This window comes from Xenopus laevis, chromosome 9_10L (genome assembly GCF_017654675.1).
Source record: "Xenopus laevis strain J_2021 chromosome 9_10L, Xenopus_laevis_v10.1, whole genome shotgun sequence".
NCBI classification, from domain to species: Eukaryota; Metazoa; Chordata; class Amphibia; order Anura; family Pipidae; genus Xenopus; species Xenopus laevis.
Window position 1 is genome coordinate 71096749 of NC_054387.1, and position 15561 is coordinate 71112309.

At 39.2% G+C, this 15561-nt stretch overlaps 1 protein-coding gene across 13 annotated transcripts in view; it reads right to left on the reverse strand.

Moving 5' to 3' along the window:
* The window catches only part of baz2b.L (bromodomain adjacent to zinc finger domain 2B L homeolog), a 159747-nt gene that overhangs the window by 34637 nt on the left and 109549 nt on the right, over positions 1–15561 (reverse strand). For 8 of the 13 annotated variants that reach the window (XM_018235811.2, XM_041576126.1, XM_018235810.2 and 5 more), the window contains 8 exons: positions 9937–10095; positions 9092–9297; positions 8566–8757; positions 4756–5130; positions 2667–3288; positions 1527–1811; positions 1304–1364; positions 900–1008 (listed from right to left, as the gene is read on the reverse strand). In XM_018235811.2, coding sequence (XP_018091300.1) covers positions 900–1008; positions 1304–1364; positions 1527–1811; positions 2667–3288; positions 4756–5130; positions 8566–8757; positions 9092–9297; positions 9937–10095 — 2009 coding nt within the window. The remainder of the gene's footprint in view (positions 1–899; positions 1009–1303; positions 1365–1526; positions 1812–2666; positions 3289–4755; positions 5131–8565; positions 8758–9091; positions 9298–9936; positions 10096–15561) is intronic. The other 5 variants (XM_041576129.1, XM_041576128.1, XM_041576125.1 and 2 more) reach the window with 2 other exon arrangements.

Genomic DNA, 15561 nt, shown 5'->3' on the forward strand with positions numbered 1-15561 from the left:
ACTGGGGGAGTGAACATAAGACTGTGACAGTAGAGGTGTTTGCCTAAAGGCATATAATCCCAATTCAGTCATTCTTGATCATCTTGGCAGCCCATTAGCCTGTATATTGGCAGAAATCCCCTTTCCTGATATCTTATAGAGACTGCTTCAATATAATCATCATGATTGCACCAGTTCAAGGTTGACCATGCTGCAAAGGTCCCTTTTAATCCTAAAGTTGGTTCAGCGATTAAACACTTGGATCAAAAAGCCATACATTTGTTTGTTTGGTTATTTGGCTAAAAACTGATTATTACATGTATGACCATTTAAAGATTTCAGGGGTTAGAAAATTCATGCACAAACTTTGAAAACCTAGGTTTTACTTGTCTAATGTAGTAAGGCCAATACAAACCTTATCCCTTCCAAGACATCTTGGGCTAAATGGAACGAGACGTGCTTATATATTTCTACAACAGAACTCAGTATTTCAACAGACCATGTAGAGCCTCAACAGCAGTTATTACTACATTATTGGCTTGCCTGTGACCTTGAGAATAGCAAATACAATTATTATTAAGAATTTATCTGGGAGCTTTTTCTCCTAATATATTTTACCCCTTACAAGATGAAACCCTGATCTAGAAATGGAAACCGTAGATTTCAGAAAATACCAAAGGGTATTTGATAAAATATGCAAAAGCTCCTAGTATAAATAACAGGGTAGCACTTCAGTATCCAAGGGAGGAATAATGCCAAAGTGGCTTTTTTAAGCCCTCTTTTTTCTGAAAGACACTTGTACCTCAACAGCAGTAAAATATATGTTACTGAACAAAGCATTGCAGTGACATTTACTAAGAAAAACTCAGGTGGCAGGGCCGTAGCTAAAATTACTAATAACACAAGATTCCATAAATTACCTTCATTACTTCAGGATACTGTCGGAATTTCTTGCCACATGGAGCGTAATAGGTCACTTCCCCTTGAAGACGGCCGCTCAAGTTCTTTATTTTTGTTTCACGCTGCCAGCTGTATAAAAATATTAAGAGCGTTACAACATACGCATTGTGCCATTTCAAACAAGGTTACAGGAATATCATTAGAATGATTCAGTGCTGTGTTTAAAGGGCAGCCATATTTAAGATCAATTTTTAATTTATTTAAATACAGAAGGAAGCTGGAAGTTGTAGTTTAGGGTGTTGAAACTTATCTAGCTCAGTAGAGTGTATATTGTAATGTTTGTACTCCATTAACAAAGTAAGTTCACTGCCTGATATCTTTAAAGATCCTTCTTATGTGCGACTAGTGATAGAAAATAACCTACCCATGTTCTAAAGGAATGCCCAGGTTCCGTTCATCAGTTACTCTTCTTCTTTTGCCAGAACCTTAAACAATATAAAAAAAGGTTACAGTAAGGAATCACATCGTTTATGGAACATGTTCCATAAAACACCCTCCATGCACCAGTTTAGTATTTGTACAATTGACATAGTAACACGAGGTTAAAATATACCCTTAAAACATATATAAATAAAAATGGCAAATACCACATGGTGTACTTGGGCTAAGAGCTGAAGATGAAGCAAGAAAGTCTTGGGTCTGAGCTTCAGGACACAGGGATGCAGGAGCAGATCCAGGGTTCTTTATGACCTGCAGGTTTAGGGGAGTGGAGTGTGCAGTAATACTGTTGGTTGTGCTATTCATGGATGGAGCGGTTTTGTTACGTTTTAGTGGGGTTTTTTCCCCTTCTGTGTCGCTGTCTGAGTCATCTTGATCCTTATCATCATCTTCTTCTGATCCATCTGAATCAGATTCAGAATTACTGTCAGACTCTGTTGAAAATAAATTTTACAGGCATATTAAAAAAAACATAATGGCCTATGCTTTGAGCCACAGTGAGTTATTATCACATATATAATAATACTGAGGCTCAAAATTGACCAAAATTCATATTTTATTTACTGAGTTATTCTAGATCAAAGTTTCCCAAACTGTATGTCTGGAGGTGGCTGGAGCATTGGCGAGTGCGGAGATGCTCAGTTAGAAAGCCACTTACAGTAAGACTTGAGAAAAATACCTATTTGGTCTCATAAATACACCTGAAACCCTTTGCATATCAGTTAGGGTTCTAACCAAAGGTTGGACCTCCAGGATGGGCTTGAATTGAAAAAGTCATAAAGCTATTGTTCTTAAACATAGTGAAATCCTAATTATAAAAAAAAAAACATTGTAAAAACATTGGATATTTCACGACTGACTTTACCAGCCCTAAGATAAAAATGACAGTTCATATGCATTTTTAAGCTCACTTATATTTAATTCCAGGACGTTCTAGACCCTTGTAATAAAAAACCCTAGGTCTCTACCTCAGCTTGGTTGGTAATCCCATAAACATGCTTTGGAAACAAGTATCTCCCACACAGACTGATAGATATCAGATGGGTTCAGTGTGGGTGAAATAGGTTACTTAAAGGTAAAGAAGAACTGTAATTGAACCATATTCTAGGGCAGGTGGAGGTTGCAGGACAAACCACAGCACACGGGTCAACAGATACTAATTGGTATTACATTCAATTCAGTATTTTTATTATTTGCTGCAGTGAGGTGTAGTCACTTACCATACTGTGTCTTGAAAAAGAAGTATTTGTATCTTTCCTAAAATTATGTTTACAGAAAAAAGGACTGACCTGACTGACTATCAGAATCATCTTCTTCATCATCTTCATCCTCTTCTTCATCATCCTCGTCATCATCTTCCTCATCCTCCTCCTCATTAGAATCATCAGAATCCTTGCTGCTAGGAATGTCAGAGTCCGCCCCTCGGAATTTGTCTAATAATGACTTTGCAGCACTGACACGATGGGAAGTTTTTATTGCTGGTGAATTAGGTTTTCCCAGGGGTTTATCTTTACAGATACTTTGTAGAACTGGAGGGCTGGTAGGCCCAAGTGAAAGCTGGCTGGAAGAATTCTTTCTCATAGAAGAACTCAGATTTATTGGTGAGGAAAACTGGGAGCCAGGAGATGATGCAGAACTGTCATTTATTTTACCTTGACTCTTTGTTTTGGTGGTAAGTGCAAGGGGAACATCTTGTATAACGTTTGGTAAGACCCCATTGGGGTGATGGTTTCCTAACAGTGCATTTGTCAAGAATGGATTTGAATGTTTATTTGCTATGGATGATGAATGGGGACCTAAAGAACTAGAGGCAGAGTTGGACACTTGCAGACCTGCAAATGACTTTTTCTGGTGCTTGGAGCTCTCCCGTGGCTTGCTTATATGCGCTGAGAATGTTTCCTTGTGTTGATCCTGTATAAAGAAGCAATAAAGTCATTAGAGAGGAATATAGAAAACAGGATATAACGCTATATTGATATATGATGGACAATGCTCCTTCTTACTTATGAAAGGTGTTGAGGAATGAAACTGGCCAATTAGGAATCCAAAAATCAATAACACTACATCTAAATGTAACATTCTTTTAAAAATTTTTACTGTTCAAACACTAGCTAAATGTTGGAATAATTGTCACTGAAGGTTCCGCCATTGCCAGGAGAATAATTTGGTATGTTTTTGCTGTATTAGCTCAGAACAACGGACATTCAGATAAAGTGCGTGTGTGTAAGCTCCTGACATCAAGTAACAGCCACCTTTACCCTGATCATTTAGCTCAACCAATGGTATAACAGTATGCAATAACTCAAAATTGCAGATAAATTTCTGAAATTCTTGGAATATGGCCTGGCATTCCTCTGGAGCCTCGGTGGAAGGTGAGGAATGTGTATCGGTTTTTAAATTCATGAATAGGAAACCAATGTGATTTAGATTCATTAAATCCAACAACAGTTTGATTCCCCTCTGCAGTTTGACTATTTGCAGGCATATTTTTAAACAGCAATACTATTAGACCTTAAACATCCACGCCTGTATTTATGGAACCATCACACCTGACATAGTCATCTATTGATTAACATGGTAAATGCAGTACAGCATAATCTCACATAAATATCTCCATAATATGTGTGACATTGATCAGTGCTGGGGTATTCACCCACCCATTGAGCTAGTAATATCCCTGGATCACAATAATCTTGGAATAACTATTTTTGCCTTTGCCCTAAAAACTAAAAATGAGAGCTGAATAAACAAACCACTTCCTTTTTTCAGCATCACCCTCTGCCTCAGGCTTACAGATAAGGAGGAATTCATTATAGCATGAGTTTATCTGTGGACTGATAATCTAATTAACTATTTTCTCTTCCTCTGAAAATTGTTCCAAAGCACTAGGAAATGGGAAAATGAAAATACTTTCAGTTTCCTGTTTGCCCTGTTTAGTTATTTCCAAGATAGATATTTTACCATATTGTAACCTATTACTTACTGGTACTAAGTAATAGGTTACAGTATCAAGTATAAATATACCCATTTACATATAATGCCTTACAATGTACATTTTTTGTGTGACATGGTACATACCTAATTGACAGTTGACGTGCACATGACCTACAGTATGCCTACTACCTGCAGTGATACTGGACACCTGCATATGTGTCACTGTACCTGAAAAATATTTTTGTAGCCAAACCTCTACCTGCCGAAGCCTGCCCCATACTGATTATCTCTCATACCCCAACTTGTTCAAGGACCTTTCTAAGCAGCCAACAGGAAAATGAGGGTGTGATACCAATGCATAGCCACTTCCAGACCTCCCTTGCCAGACATCCAGCCAGAGTGATGTTGTCAGTTTATAAAAAGTTTTGTATTCACGTTTCTTACCCTTTTTATCCTCAAGTCACTGGGTGCAGATTCTTCAGAGGTATTTTTAGTCCCTGCTTTCAATCCATCAGTGGAAGAAGTTCCAAGCTTTAAACAGTTATCCTTACTCTTATTTAGCAGAGTCAAAGGCTTCACATTTGAGACCAGTCCTGTACACTGTATGACACTTGTGTGTTTGTTCACAGTCTCCTCCTTGGCCTGAGAGCTTGGGAAAGCAAAGGGAAGATGCTGGGACAAAACTGGAGGATGTTTTTGCTGGGACTGGAATGGTAAGCGAGTCTGGGAGTCTGAAATAAGAGGTATCTGCTGGTGAGTTCTTTTCTCCTGGGACTTGTCAGGTTTGTGCCCATCAGTTTTCAGGTTATGTAATAGCACCTAAACAAAAGCAAAGATGGCGTCAGAGATAATGAATTCTCAATGGACATCTTACCAACATCATCTACATGGGTACATCCTGATGGGAACTTAATCCAATTTCTATGCACGGATGGAGCAAACAGACTTTAGCAACAACACGACAATGTGCTATTAAAGCAGTATTAATAGTGGATAAGTGTGCTCGTCATCACAAATCGGTTCTTTATACAAATTAAATAAAATTTGTACCCTGTTGGATGTATGGTCTTTCATTGTATTAATTTGTAAAAATCTAGGTACTAGTTTAGCTATGTTATCCACACAATTAGGATATATCCAACACATTGTAAGGACTACAACAATCTGTATGTGTGGTAACCTTACACCAATAGCTTCACTCAAATGACATGGCCGGTATGTGCCCAGTATTACCTTCTGGTGCACCTTTCTGGCAATGCAAGTATATTCAGGGTGCACCGCAGCCCACAGATAACACCTATGGAATACTGGCTCCAGAAGAGACACAGTCAGCATAGGGCCCCTATGTAGAAATATAAGGACTTCTAGATATTGACCTATCTTTTAAAGATGTGGCAGTGGTTGCTCCTGTGAAGCTGAACTGGCAGCAAGGACTATATGCATAAGGCCAAGTCCCTATCATGTCAAGGGCAGAAAGACCTGCATCCCATAGGACATTTATTATAACATTATTCTCTCTGCCAAGAGACTTTACAGAGTGTTTGTACGGTAACATGTACAGCTATATTACACAGGAATATCCTTATACAATAAATATCCTATAAATGTTATCCTTATTGTGCTTAATGATGTCATCAGCTCTGTCATGATCCACTGAAACTTGTGTATTATAATAAACAATGAGTCCCCTGTTGTTAAATATGAGGTTAAGTCACCTCTGAATTCAATGACCTGTATAAAAGCACTCATCATGGAACGCCACAGTGACTTATATTACCATTTACAGTCAGGACTGGATTTGTGGGAAGGTCACCTAGGGCGGCAGAATTTTAGGGGGCAGCCTGCTGCCCATCCACACTCACATTGGTTCAAAAACACTGGGGATCCGCTGGAGATACAATAATTTTTTAAATTTCCCATATGCCAATCCCCATTGCTCCGGTTCCGGATGATGAAAATTTGCATGAATAAAGGGGAAGGGACAGGGGTGACGAGCGGCAGTGGGCCTAGGGGCGTGCGCTATGTAAATCTGGTCCTGTTTATGGTAGGGGCACATTATTCACTGTATAAACTACAATAGGGATATACTGGTTTTCTCTTTACTGCCTTTCCTGAAGTTAGAATATGTAGAGCTATATAAAATACAGGATAATAATAAAGATGATACAATATGATAACAAAACACATCTCATTAAATACAAGCCACTGAATCTCACAATTTGAATGTCTGTCATAATATGGGAATATTAAGAAGAAAAGTCTTGTTTTTGCCATAAAGAAGTTGTGCATTTAAGCATTATTGTCTCTCTCTGTCGTGCATCCCATTAATTGAAGCAGCTTGCATTCCTGCTATCCTTGCCTCAAACACAGCTGCTGTATCACTTACAGGAATTTCAAAGAAAAATTAGTAGTCCTGACACCTAAACGCTGCGGCTGTCCTGATTGCCCTTTACCAGACTTCTAAATGAAGGTTTCCTAAATGTCTACCCGCAAAGTATAATTAGAGTGAATGCCTGCAGTCAGCAGTATCAGGGAAGGTGCATTGTGTCTCCTAGCAGGGATAAGCCGTGGCAGCAAAATGTTCTTTAGCCTACAGATATCAGCTGAAATGTACTTACACTGATAAAATGACTGCTCTCAATTCAGAGAATATTGGCCCCATTAAAGGAAGACTATCATCAAATTATTTTACATATTTTTATTACTAGCATTTTTCTTACAAATCAGAGTTCATTGCATGCAGCCCAGTCCAAAGACTGTTTAAGAAGTGCTGAATCCCTGTGTCATAGGGCATACAATACTGCTTGAGGCCAGTGACTGCAGACGGCAGTGTCTGGCACTTTATCAGGGGAGGCTGTGCCCCTCCCAGTAAATTTAGAAGCAAATATTCTGCTTTATTAACTGTGAGATGAGTGATATAGCACTAATAGGACTGATTTTCAGTGGAGATTTTTTTCGCGCCTGTAACTAATGTTGGGGTGCCTATTTGGAGAGATAAGGGACACAAACCAAGAGTTTTAAGGAAGATTTATGACCCCTTTAATACACACATTTAATATGTTCGATTTGATTACCCTCATATTCCATAAACAGGGCAGTATTTTCTATATAGGTACCCAAGAGTCTTTGTCTTGGGCAGCATCCTCAGGGAGGTGGCCCTCAAGTGTTATATATATATATATATATATATATATATATATATATGCATCTAAAAAATTTTTTTGCTATACCCGCTGGTAGAGGTGAATGCAGGATCAGGCCCGGATTTGTGGCAACGCCAGGAGGCAGAATAATAGGGGTGGCATGCCGCCTAGCTGCTTACCGGGGAGCGCTGCTGCCCAGCCGCTTACCGGGGAGCGCAGCTCCCCAGCGCTCTGGTGCAGGCGCGCATGTGTGCTTGCACCGGAGGGGGATATACGGAAGGATGGACAATGGACCCAAATACAGCACTGATTTGAATAGACCTAAACCATAAGTCTTCTATTGTACAGCGATACAGAATATGTTGGTGCTTTATAAATACATGTCAAAGGAACAGTAACACCAAAAATAGAAAGTGTTTAAAAGGAATGACAATATAATGTACTGTTGCCCGGCACTGGTAAAACTGATATGTTTGCTTCAGAAACGCCGCTGTTGTTAATATAAACATGGCTGTGTAGCCATGGAGGCAGACATTCAATGCTGAAAAGGTAAAAAAGGCACAGGATATACAACAGATACAGTATACAATGGGATTCTCCAGAACTTATCTGTTATCTATTGTGTATCCTGTGCTTGAATGGCTGCCCCCATGACTACACAGCAAGCTTGTTAATATAAACTATAGTAATGTTTCTGAAGCAAACACACCAGCTTTACCAGTGCAGGGCAACAGTACATTATATTGCCATTCCTTTTAAACATTGTTTTTTTAGTGTTACTATTCTTTCAATAATAATAATAATAAAACTGCCCCACATAGTTCTCTATAGAAGTTGACAGATGCTAGCTGGGTTTCTCATTGTGTTTAAATGCAGCCACATGCCCTGTGGTACTGGAGAAAAGTTTTGTGCAATATTGCTTTATGAATATAACCCTAATGCTGGGATTCGAAGTCCAGTAAATGGATACCTGATTTGTAGTCCAGTGAAGTGTAGTTGAGCAGTGCAGCTGTGTTTAGATCCCCTTTTAAATAAAGTATTTCAACTATGGCAGAAAATGTATGTATCCAATATAATTATTTGAAAGAAAGGGTTATGGCTCTCTTTTTACCTTATTCTTAATTTTAGTTTGTGCTTCACTCTCAGAATCTGAATCATCATCATCGCTTTCTTCGATGCTTTGGTCTTCTTCCTCCTCCAAATCATCGGAATCGCTGCTACTAACACCATCGCTTGATGTCTCAGAAGATGAACCAGAATCACTGGAGCTGGAGCTTTCTGCTGCTTTTTTCCTTTGCTTCTGCTGGCAAGAAAATTCAACTTATATTAAGGAGCTGCTAAATTCCTATTTTTTTTCTAAATGTTAAGCAAAGTACACAGGGTTTGGGTTACTGTCCACTGAAAGATTATTCATTTGCAATTCTGTGTTTATTACAATTTGAGGGAGTTGTCATAATACACATTTTGCCAATCTAAACTTTAAAAAATAATATGCATAGACACCAAAGTAACAGTACCCCCCCAGTGACCAAATAAGAATGAAAACCATATTATCGGTTAATGTCCCTTTAAAATAGAACTAATACTCATCAGAGGATTAGAATAGCAATTCTACACCTTCTGTAGAGCTTCTGTACCTGCTCAGCTTTGGATAGTAACTTGTCTTTAGTTTTTTCACTTCTGCCATCTGACTTGCTTTGATCCTCCTTAGAAAGCCTCCCTGTTGCACCAGAGGCTGCACTCTTTGTTTGCCCAACAGTACTGGCGCTTGTAGTTGATAGTATGGATGTGCAGTTACTGGTTACTAATGTAGGGCTGCTTCCATTCATGGATCCGTTCATGCCTGTTACAAGCAAATAATAGAGGACATAAATACAGGGTTTTTTTTTTGTTTTTTTACTATTCAGGCTTATGTGCTATAAGACCCATGTTTCCAGATTCATTTACAGGCAAGCCTGCCTGGTTCTGGGAAACTCTCATTCTAATCTAACGTATCTGCAGTTGTACATGAGCCATTTAGAAAATGATATTTCACAAAAAAATAAATAAATTAAACCATTGGCCCGATAAATAAAGATTAGGCATCAGTTGCACTATAGCATAAATGGAAGTTTTGTCATGCAAATAGTTATGACAACAATAAATAAATATAATAAAAGCACTTTATTATATTAATGATTCTATTCTGAGAAGGCAGTGCAGGAAACATGAATGCAATAGACATAAAATTGCAAACATGCGATTACATACTGCACTGCAGCAAATAAAATAAATCTACTCGTCTGCAAAAAGTAATTACATCGGTATAGTCAACTAATAACCATAATTACCATACAAACAGAATGACTCCTACCACGACGATAGCTATAATTATTACGTTACTGCAGTTAAAACACCCACAAATTTATTTATTAGTGTGAGCCTGAAAAGCAAATAACCCACATTTCCTTTCCAAGTCACACGGCATTCAGATTTACATTACCTTTCTCTGGGACGCTGCGCCCATTCTTCACAGAGTTGCGCAGGTGGAAAGAAGAATCGTGGTTTGGGGTTGGTGGAGTGAACAGAGGAGGAATCCCCAGCAGCGGAGGGAAAAAAGCAGCACGAGTGTGTGCATCAGTTGTACGCCACCATTCTGCACCTCAGGAAACAAAGGGGAAATCCATAGGCAATTAGCAATGTGTTATCAAAGACAAGTAAACATTTACTTTAAATCAATTTTTTTGAATATGTTTTTATTTGCAGCACAATACACAAACATCAAAAGAAACATGTTATTGCACTTGTAAATAAACTGTTCAATTAAACTGTTCAGTTTAAATGAATTTTAAAGGGTTTTTACTATAAAGTAAGTAGGGGACAGGTTATGGAGAGGTTCTGGAGTACTACGGGTTGCCTCCTTTAGAGACAATACACTTACCATGTGCACACCTGTTTATGTTAATAGTTACTGTGGTCTGAGCCTTTCGCCAGACTGAAAAAGGTGCAGCACCCGGGGAGGCACATTTATCAAGGGTCAAATTTTGAATTCATGTGCGTTTTTTTAAACTCCCTTAAATTCTGGAATGTTAGGAAGGCTACAAACATCTCCAAATTAGTCACTGGACCTCTCCCATTGACTTATACAGTAATTCAGCAAGGTTTTACATGTCGAATTCGAATTCTTAAAGGGCCGGAGTTTCATAAATCTCAGAAATCGAATTAAATTTTTATTAAAAGACTCGAATTGAGTTTGGATAATTCCCTAATCCAATTTGACAGTTTTGACCATAAAAAAAATCCAAAATTCAAATTTTCAATTTGATCCTTAATAAATCTGCCCTAGTGTCCTGAGTAACATACAAGCAGAGGATGCCAACATGCCACCCATGTACCACCTGAGAAACAGGTGCCTACTGCTGACTAGTTCAGGGGTAGGCAACCCTCGGCTCCGGAGCCTCATTCGGCTCTTCATCCTGCGGCTCAGTCTTGTGGCTTTGCCTGTCACGTTGTCTATACAGCCCTCGCACCCGCTGGCGGCTTATTGAGTGTGCAACCGCGATGAGCTAACCATTAGCTTACCGCGGTCACACACTCCAGAAGCCGCCAGCAGGTGCAAGGGCTGTATAGACATCCCAGGCAAGACCGAGCTGCAGCAAGATGATTCATCATGGTCCTTACCGCGGTCGCACACTCAAGACAAGAGAGAAGCCTCCTGAGTCCAGCTGCAGCAGGTGCGGGGGCTATAGATGTGATGAATATTTTAATGACGTCTATAGCCCTCACCTTTAAACAGATGAGAACACTAGCATTTAATAGGGCTATTCAGTATTTAATTTATTTCAAAGTAGGCCTTCACATTGCACTTTTGTTGTTGTAACAATTAAAATTAAAAAAGGTTAAAACTTTTAAAAGTTTATAAGATGTGTTTTGTTTTGTGGCTCCAGACTATTTTTCTTCAGTGGAAGAGGGGACGAAATGGCTCTTTTGATATTAAAGGTTGCTATTAAACAAGAGCTATAGGTTGCATGGTCCTGACATAAGGTGTTTGTTACTGGCAAGTAACAGAAAGCTGGGACAAAACTTAATTTGTTTCCTAGAATTTTACTTCCAACTGCTTATTCCTGGAACTATTCAAAGGAAACATTGTACTGACGGGACTGTCTGTATTACAGAACTGGAATTAACTTTCTACAGTGTGACCGTGAGTGAATCATCTGCATAAACAAAACACTGCCAATGGAATGTTCTTATATTTAGACTTAATTTGGAATAAGTGTAGGTATCTTTCTGTTGCAGGTATATATATGATAGAGAGATAGAATTAGGCCATGGTCTGTCATATTTGGTAACTTAGTAAGGTCCAAATCAACTGATTCAAAGAACCAAAGTCTGATCCATCGTCTAACCAGTAAATCGTTCTGCCATACAGGCTGATGCTGCATGCTAATTTGTATTCCCTTCACAAAATTTACACTAGGCCTGTGTAAGGTACCATAGCAAACGTCTTTCCTGATTGGGATTGTTTCAGCATTTGCAGTGGTCTGTGTATGCTGTTTGTCGGCCCAATTACACTGGCTAACATCTGATCTGATTGTTGGACCAAGAGCCTACTATTTGAAACAGCCCAGTTCACTCCATCTGACAGGTTAGTAATGACCCACTCATTATAAAATAATTCCCATTGCAAGCACACTTTCTAAGTGGCAACCTGTATTAGTGAGAATGCACTTTAACCATTACTCCTTGTACTGAGTCTTTGCTGAGGTACCAGCTATTGGCAGGTTAGATGACAAATGTGTAGGATGTATAGTGAGCAAAGGTATAATCCAGAGATACTGGAGAGGTTCTTAGCATATGCAATACATCCCTTCAGTGCTGTCCAAGATTTTCCATTTGAAGAACCAGTTTTGCACCATTTCACATGTTTGGGGGGGTCTTGATTATTATAAGAGAATGATGTCATACAAAGGAATCTATGGAGACAAAGCTCCTGTCCTCAAGTTGGACAGCTTTGCCTTATACACAGTGTTGGGCCAAGCCAACTGGGCACACTAGGCAACGCGCTGGCCAGCCTGCTCCCCCTGTGCACGCAACTGAACGCGAGCGTGCACGTTCAAAAGCGAGCTGCGTGCACAAGTCAGGGGAACAAGGGGCGATCCGCAGATGGGGGGGAGCGGAAGATGGGAGGGAGGTGAGACTGACAGAGAGGAGGAGAGGGAGACTGACAGAGAGGAGGGAGACTGACAGAGAGGAGGGGAGGGAGACTGACAGAGAGGAGGGGAGGGAGGTGAGACTCAAAGAGGGGAGGGAGGTGAGACTGAAAGAGAGGAGGGGAGGGAAGTGAGACTGACAGAGAGGAGGGGAGAGAGGACTGACGGGGAGGAGAAAGGAAAGAAGAGCCACAGATGGGAAGGGAGGAGTCGCTAGACAGGGACTAGAGGTAGAAGAAAGACACTTTTACTGAACAGCACTTATGAATAGGATTGGACATTAATCCAAAAGTAACTACTAAAAGACATTGAGAAAAGTCTTTTTTAAAAGTTTTTTTTAGATTTTTACCTTTTATTGAATCTAATTATCCAAGATTGGATGTTGAAGGTCACATGGGTGTGAGGGGTGTGTTTAAAAGGCTCACTGTGTACCTGTAAGTTTACACTTGAGAAAGGGCAACACTTGCCCGAAACATGTCATGTAAAGCAGCATGAATAATAAATAATCACAAGCAGTTAATCAGCGTTTGAGTGCTCTCCTCTCTTTCAGTTTTTAGTGGATATCCTGGGATGATTGGTACATCTTTGTGAGAGGATTGATGCATGCAATTGAGAAAGGATTACCAGGCAGAGCGCGAGTCTACACAGCTTCTACTTTTACAGGTATATGCCTGGCACCCCTGACCCTATGAGTAAGCGTTCATTTGGTATGAAACGTGTTAGGCTATACATGTCCTAATAAATACTTTTTAAATTTTACTACTACCTTGCTACTGCATTTAAAAAAACTGCAGATCTCCTTCACCTACTTTGAGTTTTCCAATTTATGGCAACTTTTGGACTGGGGTTTTTCATGATGGGACTACATGGTGACATGCATTTGGTAAACCTTACATGTATACCTCTTTATAGAAGCAGACATACATGCCATTTTTGATTAAATATTGCACAAATAGAAGACATGTCCTTTTTATACCATAAGTACAGGCTTTGCATCAAACAACGCATGAATTATTACTCACAAATAAATAGTTACCTGTCCTGACAACTTATTTAGGGAGATCCCATACATAGTAGATCAAATTTAACTACAGGTGTAAGACTCAATGTGCAGCTTTGGATTTCAGCATGTTTTGTCCTATCTTAGGCCTGGTACTACAGGAACATGTAGGTGGTGCAACACTGTTATGGAGGATTTAAGGATCAGTAACAAAAGTCAAAATAATTGTTTAACATTTAAAGCTTGTATCTGTTGATGCAGCACCAACAATTAAATTATTTCTTGGCAACAAATGCATTTAATCTGTGGTAATGTAGAGAGCCATGAATTGCATTTAAACGTTCCTTTTGCCCTATAAAATCTGCATTTTCTACTAGTTTAGGGTAACAGTACATTATATTGAAGTGAGTATAAAACATTTTGCTGTTACTGGTCCTTTAATGTTCCCTTTAGGAGAACAAAACAAGCATACAGCTTTTGTGCCTGCATTGGTACTGCAACACATTTTACTATTTAGAGGATTCATTATTGTTTATCTTCCGTTTGCATGTTATTAGCTTGAAATAACAGTATGAGAATATTATTGACATGTGTATTTTATACAGACAGTTGAAATGTTCCTATTGAGGTACAGTAAAAGAGAGCAGAAATAGCTGTGGATCCTGGCATTCCCTGCCCTGGCTGAAAGAGTATAACCGAGTCCATCTCTATACCCTATATATATATATTCTGATATATATAAAGAAACCCCAATAACAAAGCAATAGATCACAGTACAGACAAAAGTTCCCTAATGGGCAGCAAGGAACCAACGATTCCAGGGCCTCTGGGAAAGAGAATGATTCAAGGGCCTCTATTCCAAAGAGAATAAAATAAGTAGAAACAACAGCTGGATATTTGATAGCTTCAGAGATTAAGCCCATGTAGCCCCTGGGGCGCCTCCAGCTATGCTTAATATGGCCACAGAGGTAGCTGAACAATTCATGGCATAAAGAACTTTTCTATCAGGCTTATTAAACAAAAATAAGTTGTCTCAGAGGAGGCAAAAATAAAGGTTCTCTTGGGTAACACATGCTAGAATTGTAGTACATGTTGTCTGCAACTTCTCTCTGAAAGGTTATGATTCTTGCATGATGATGTTTTTCCTCATAGGCATCTTATATACCCAAGGCAACCCAACAAAATGATTACTGCTGAAGGAGAACAGAAATACTTCCCTCTATTTATCTCAGCAGAGATTGATATATACTTATCTTCCCACAATATGTATTCCCGTGAGACTGAGGCAACAGAAAATCAACATTTCTCATATTCTATATTCTAGATATGATCCACAGCTAATACAGTTCAACCTTCAGTTAAAGCTGTCCAACAACTGGCAGATAGAAGATGCTTATTGGTCCCTGTATGGGACCACCACATGGATGGCAAATTAAAAAGATCCTCTAAAATATATGCCCACTTTAAAGGGATTCTGTCATGATTTTTATGGTGTAGTTTTTATTTCTAAATTACACTGTTTACACTGCAAATAATTCAATCTACCATATACAATGTCATTCCTGAACCAACAAGTGTATTTTTTTTAGTTATAATATTGGTGTGTAGGCAGCTATCTCAGGACATTTTACCTGGTCATGTGCTTTCAGAAAGAGCCAGCACTTTTTGGCAGGCTGTTGTTTCTCCTACTCAATGTAACTAAATGTGTCACAGTGGGACCTGGATTTTACTATTGAGTGCTGTTCTTATATCTACCAACTGTTATCTTGTGTTAGGGAGCTGCTATCTAGTTACCTTCCCATTGTTCTGTTTTTAGGCTGCTGGGGAAGGAAAGGGAGGGGATGATATCACTCAAACTTGCAGAAAAGCAGTAAAGAGTGACTGAAGTTTATTAGAGCACAAGTCACATGACTGG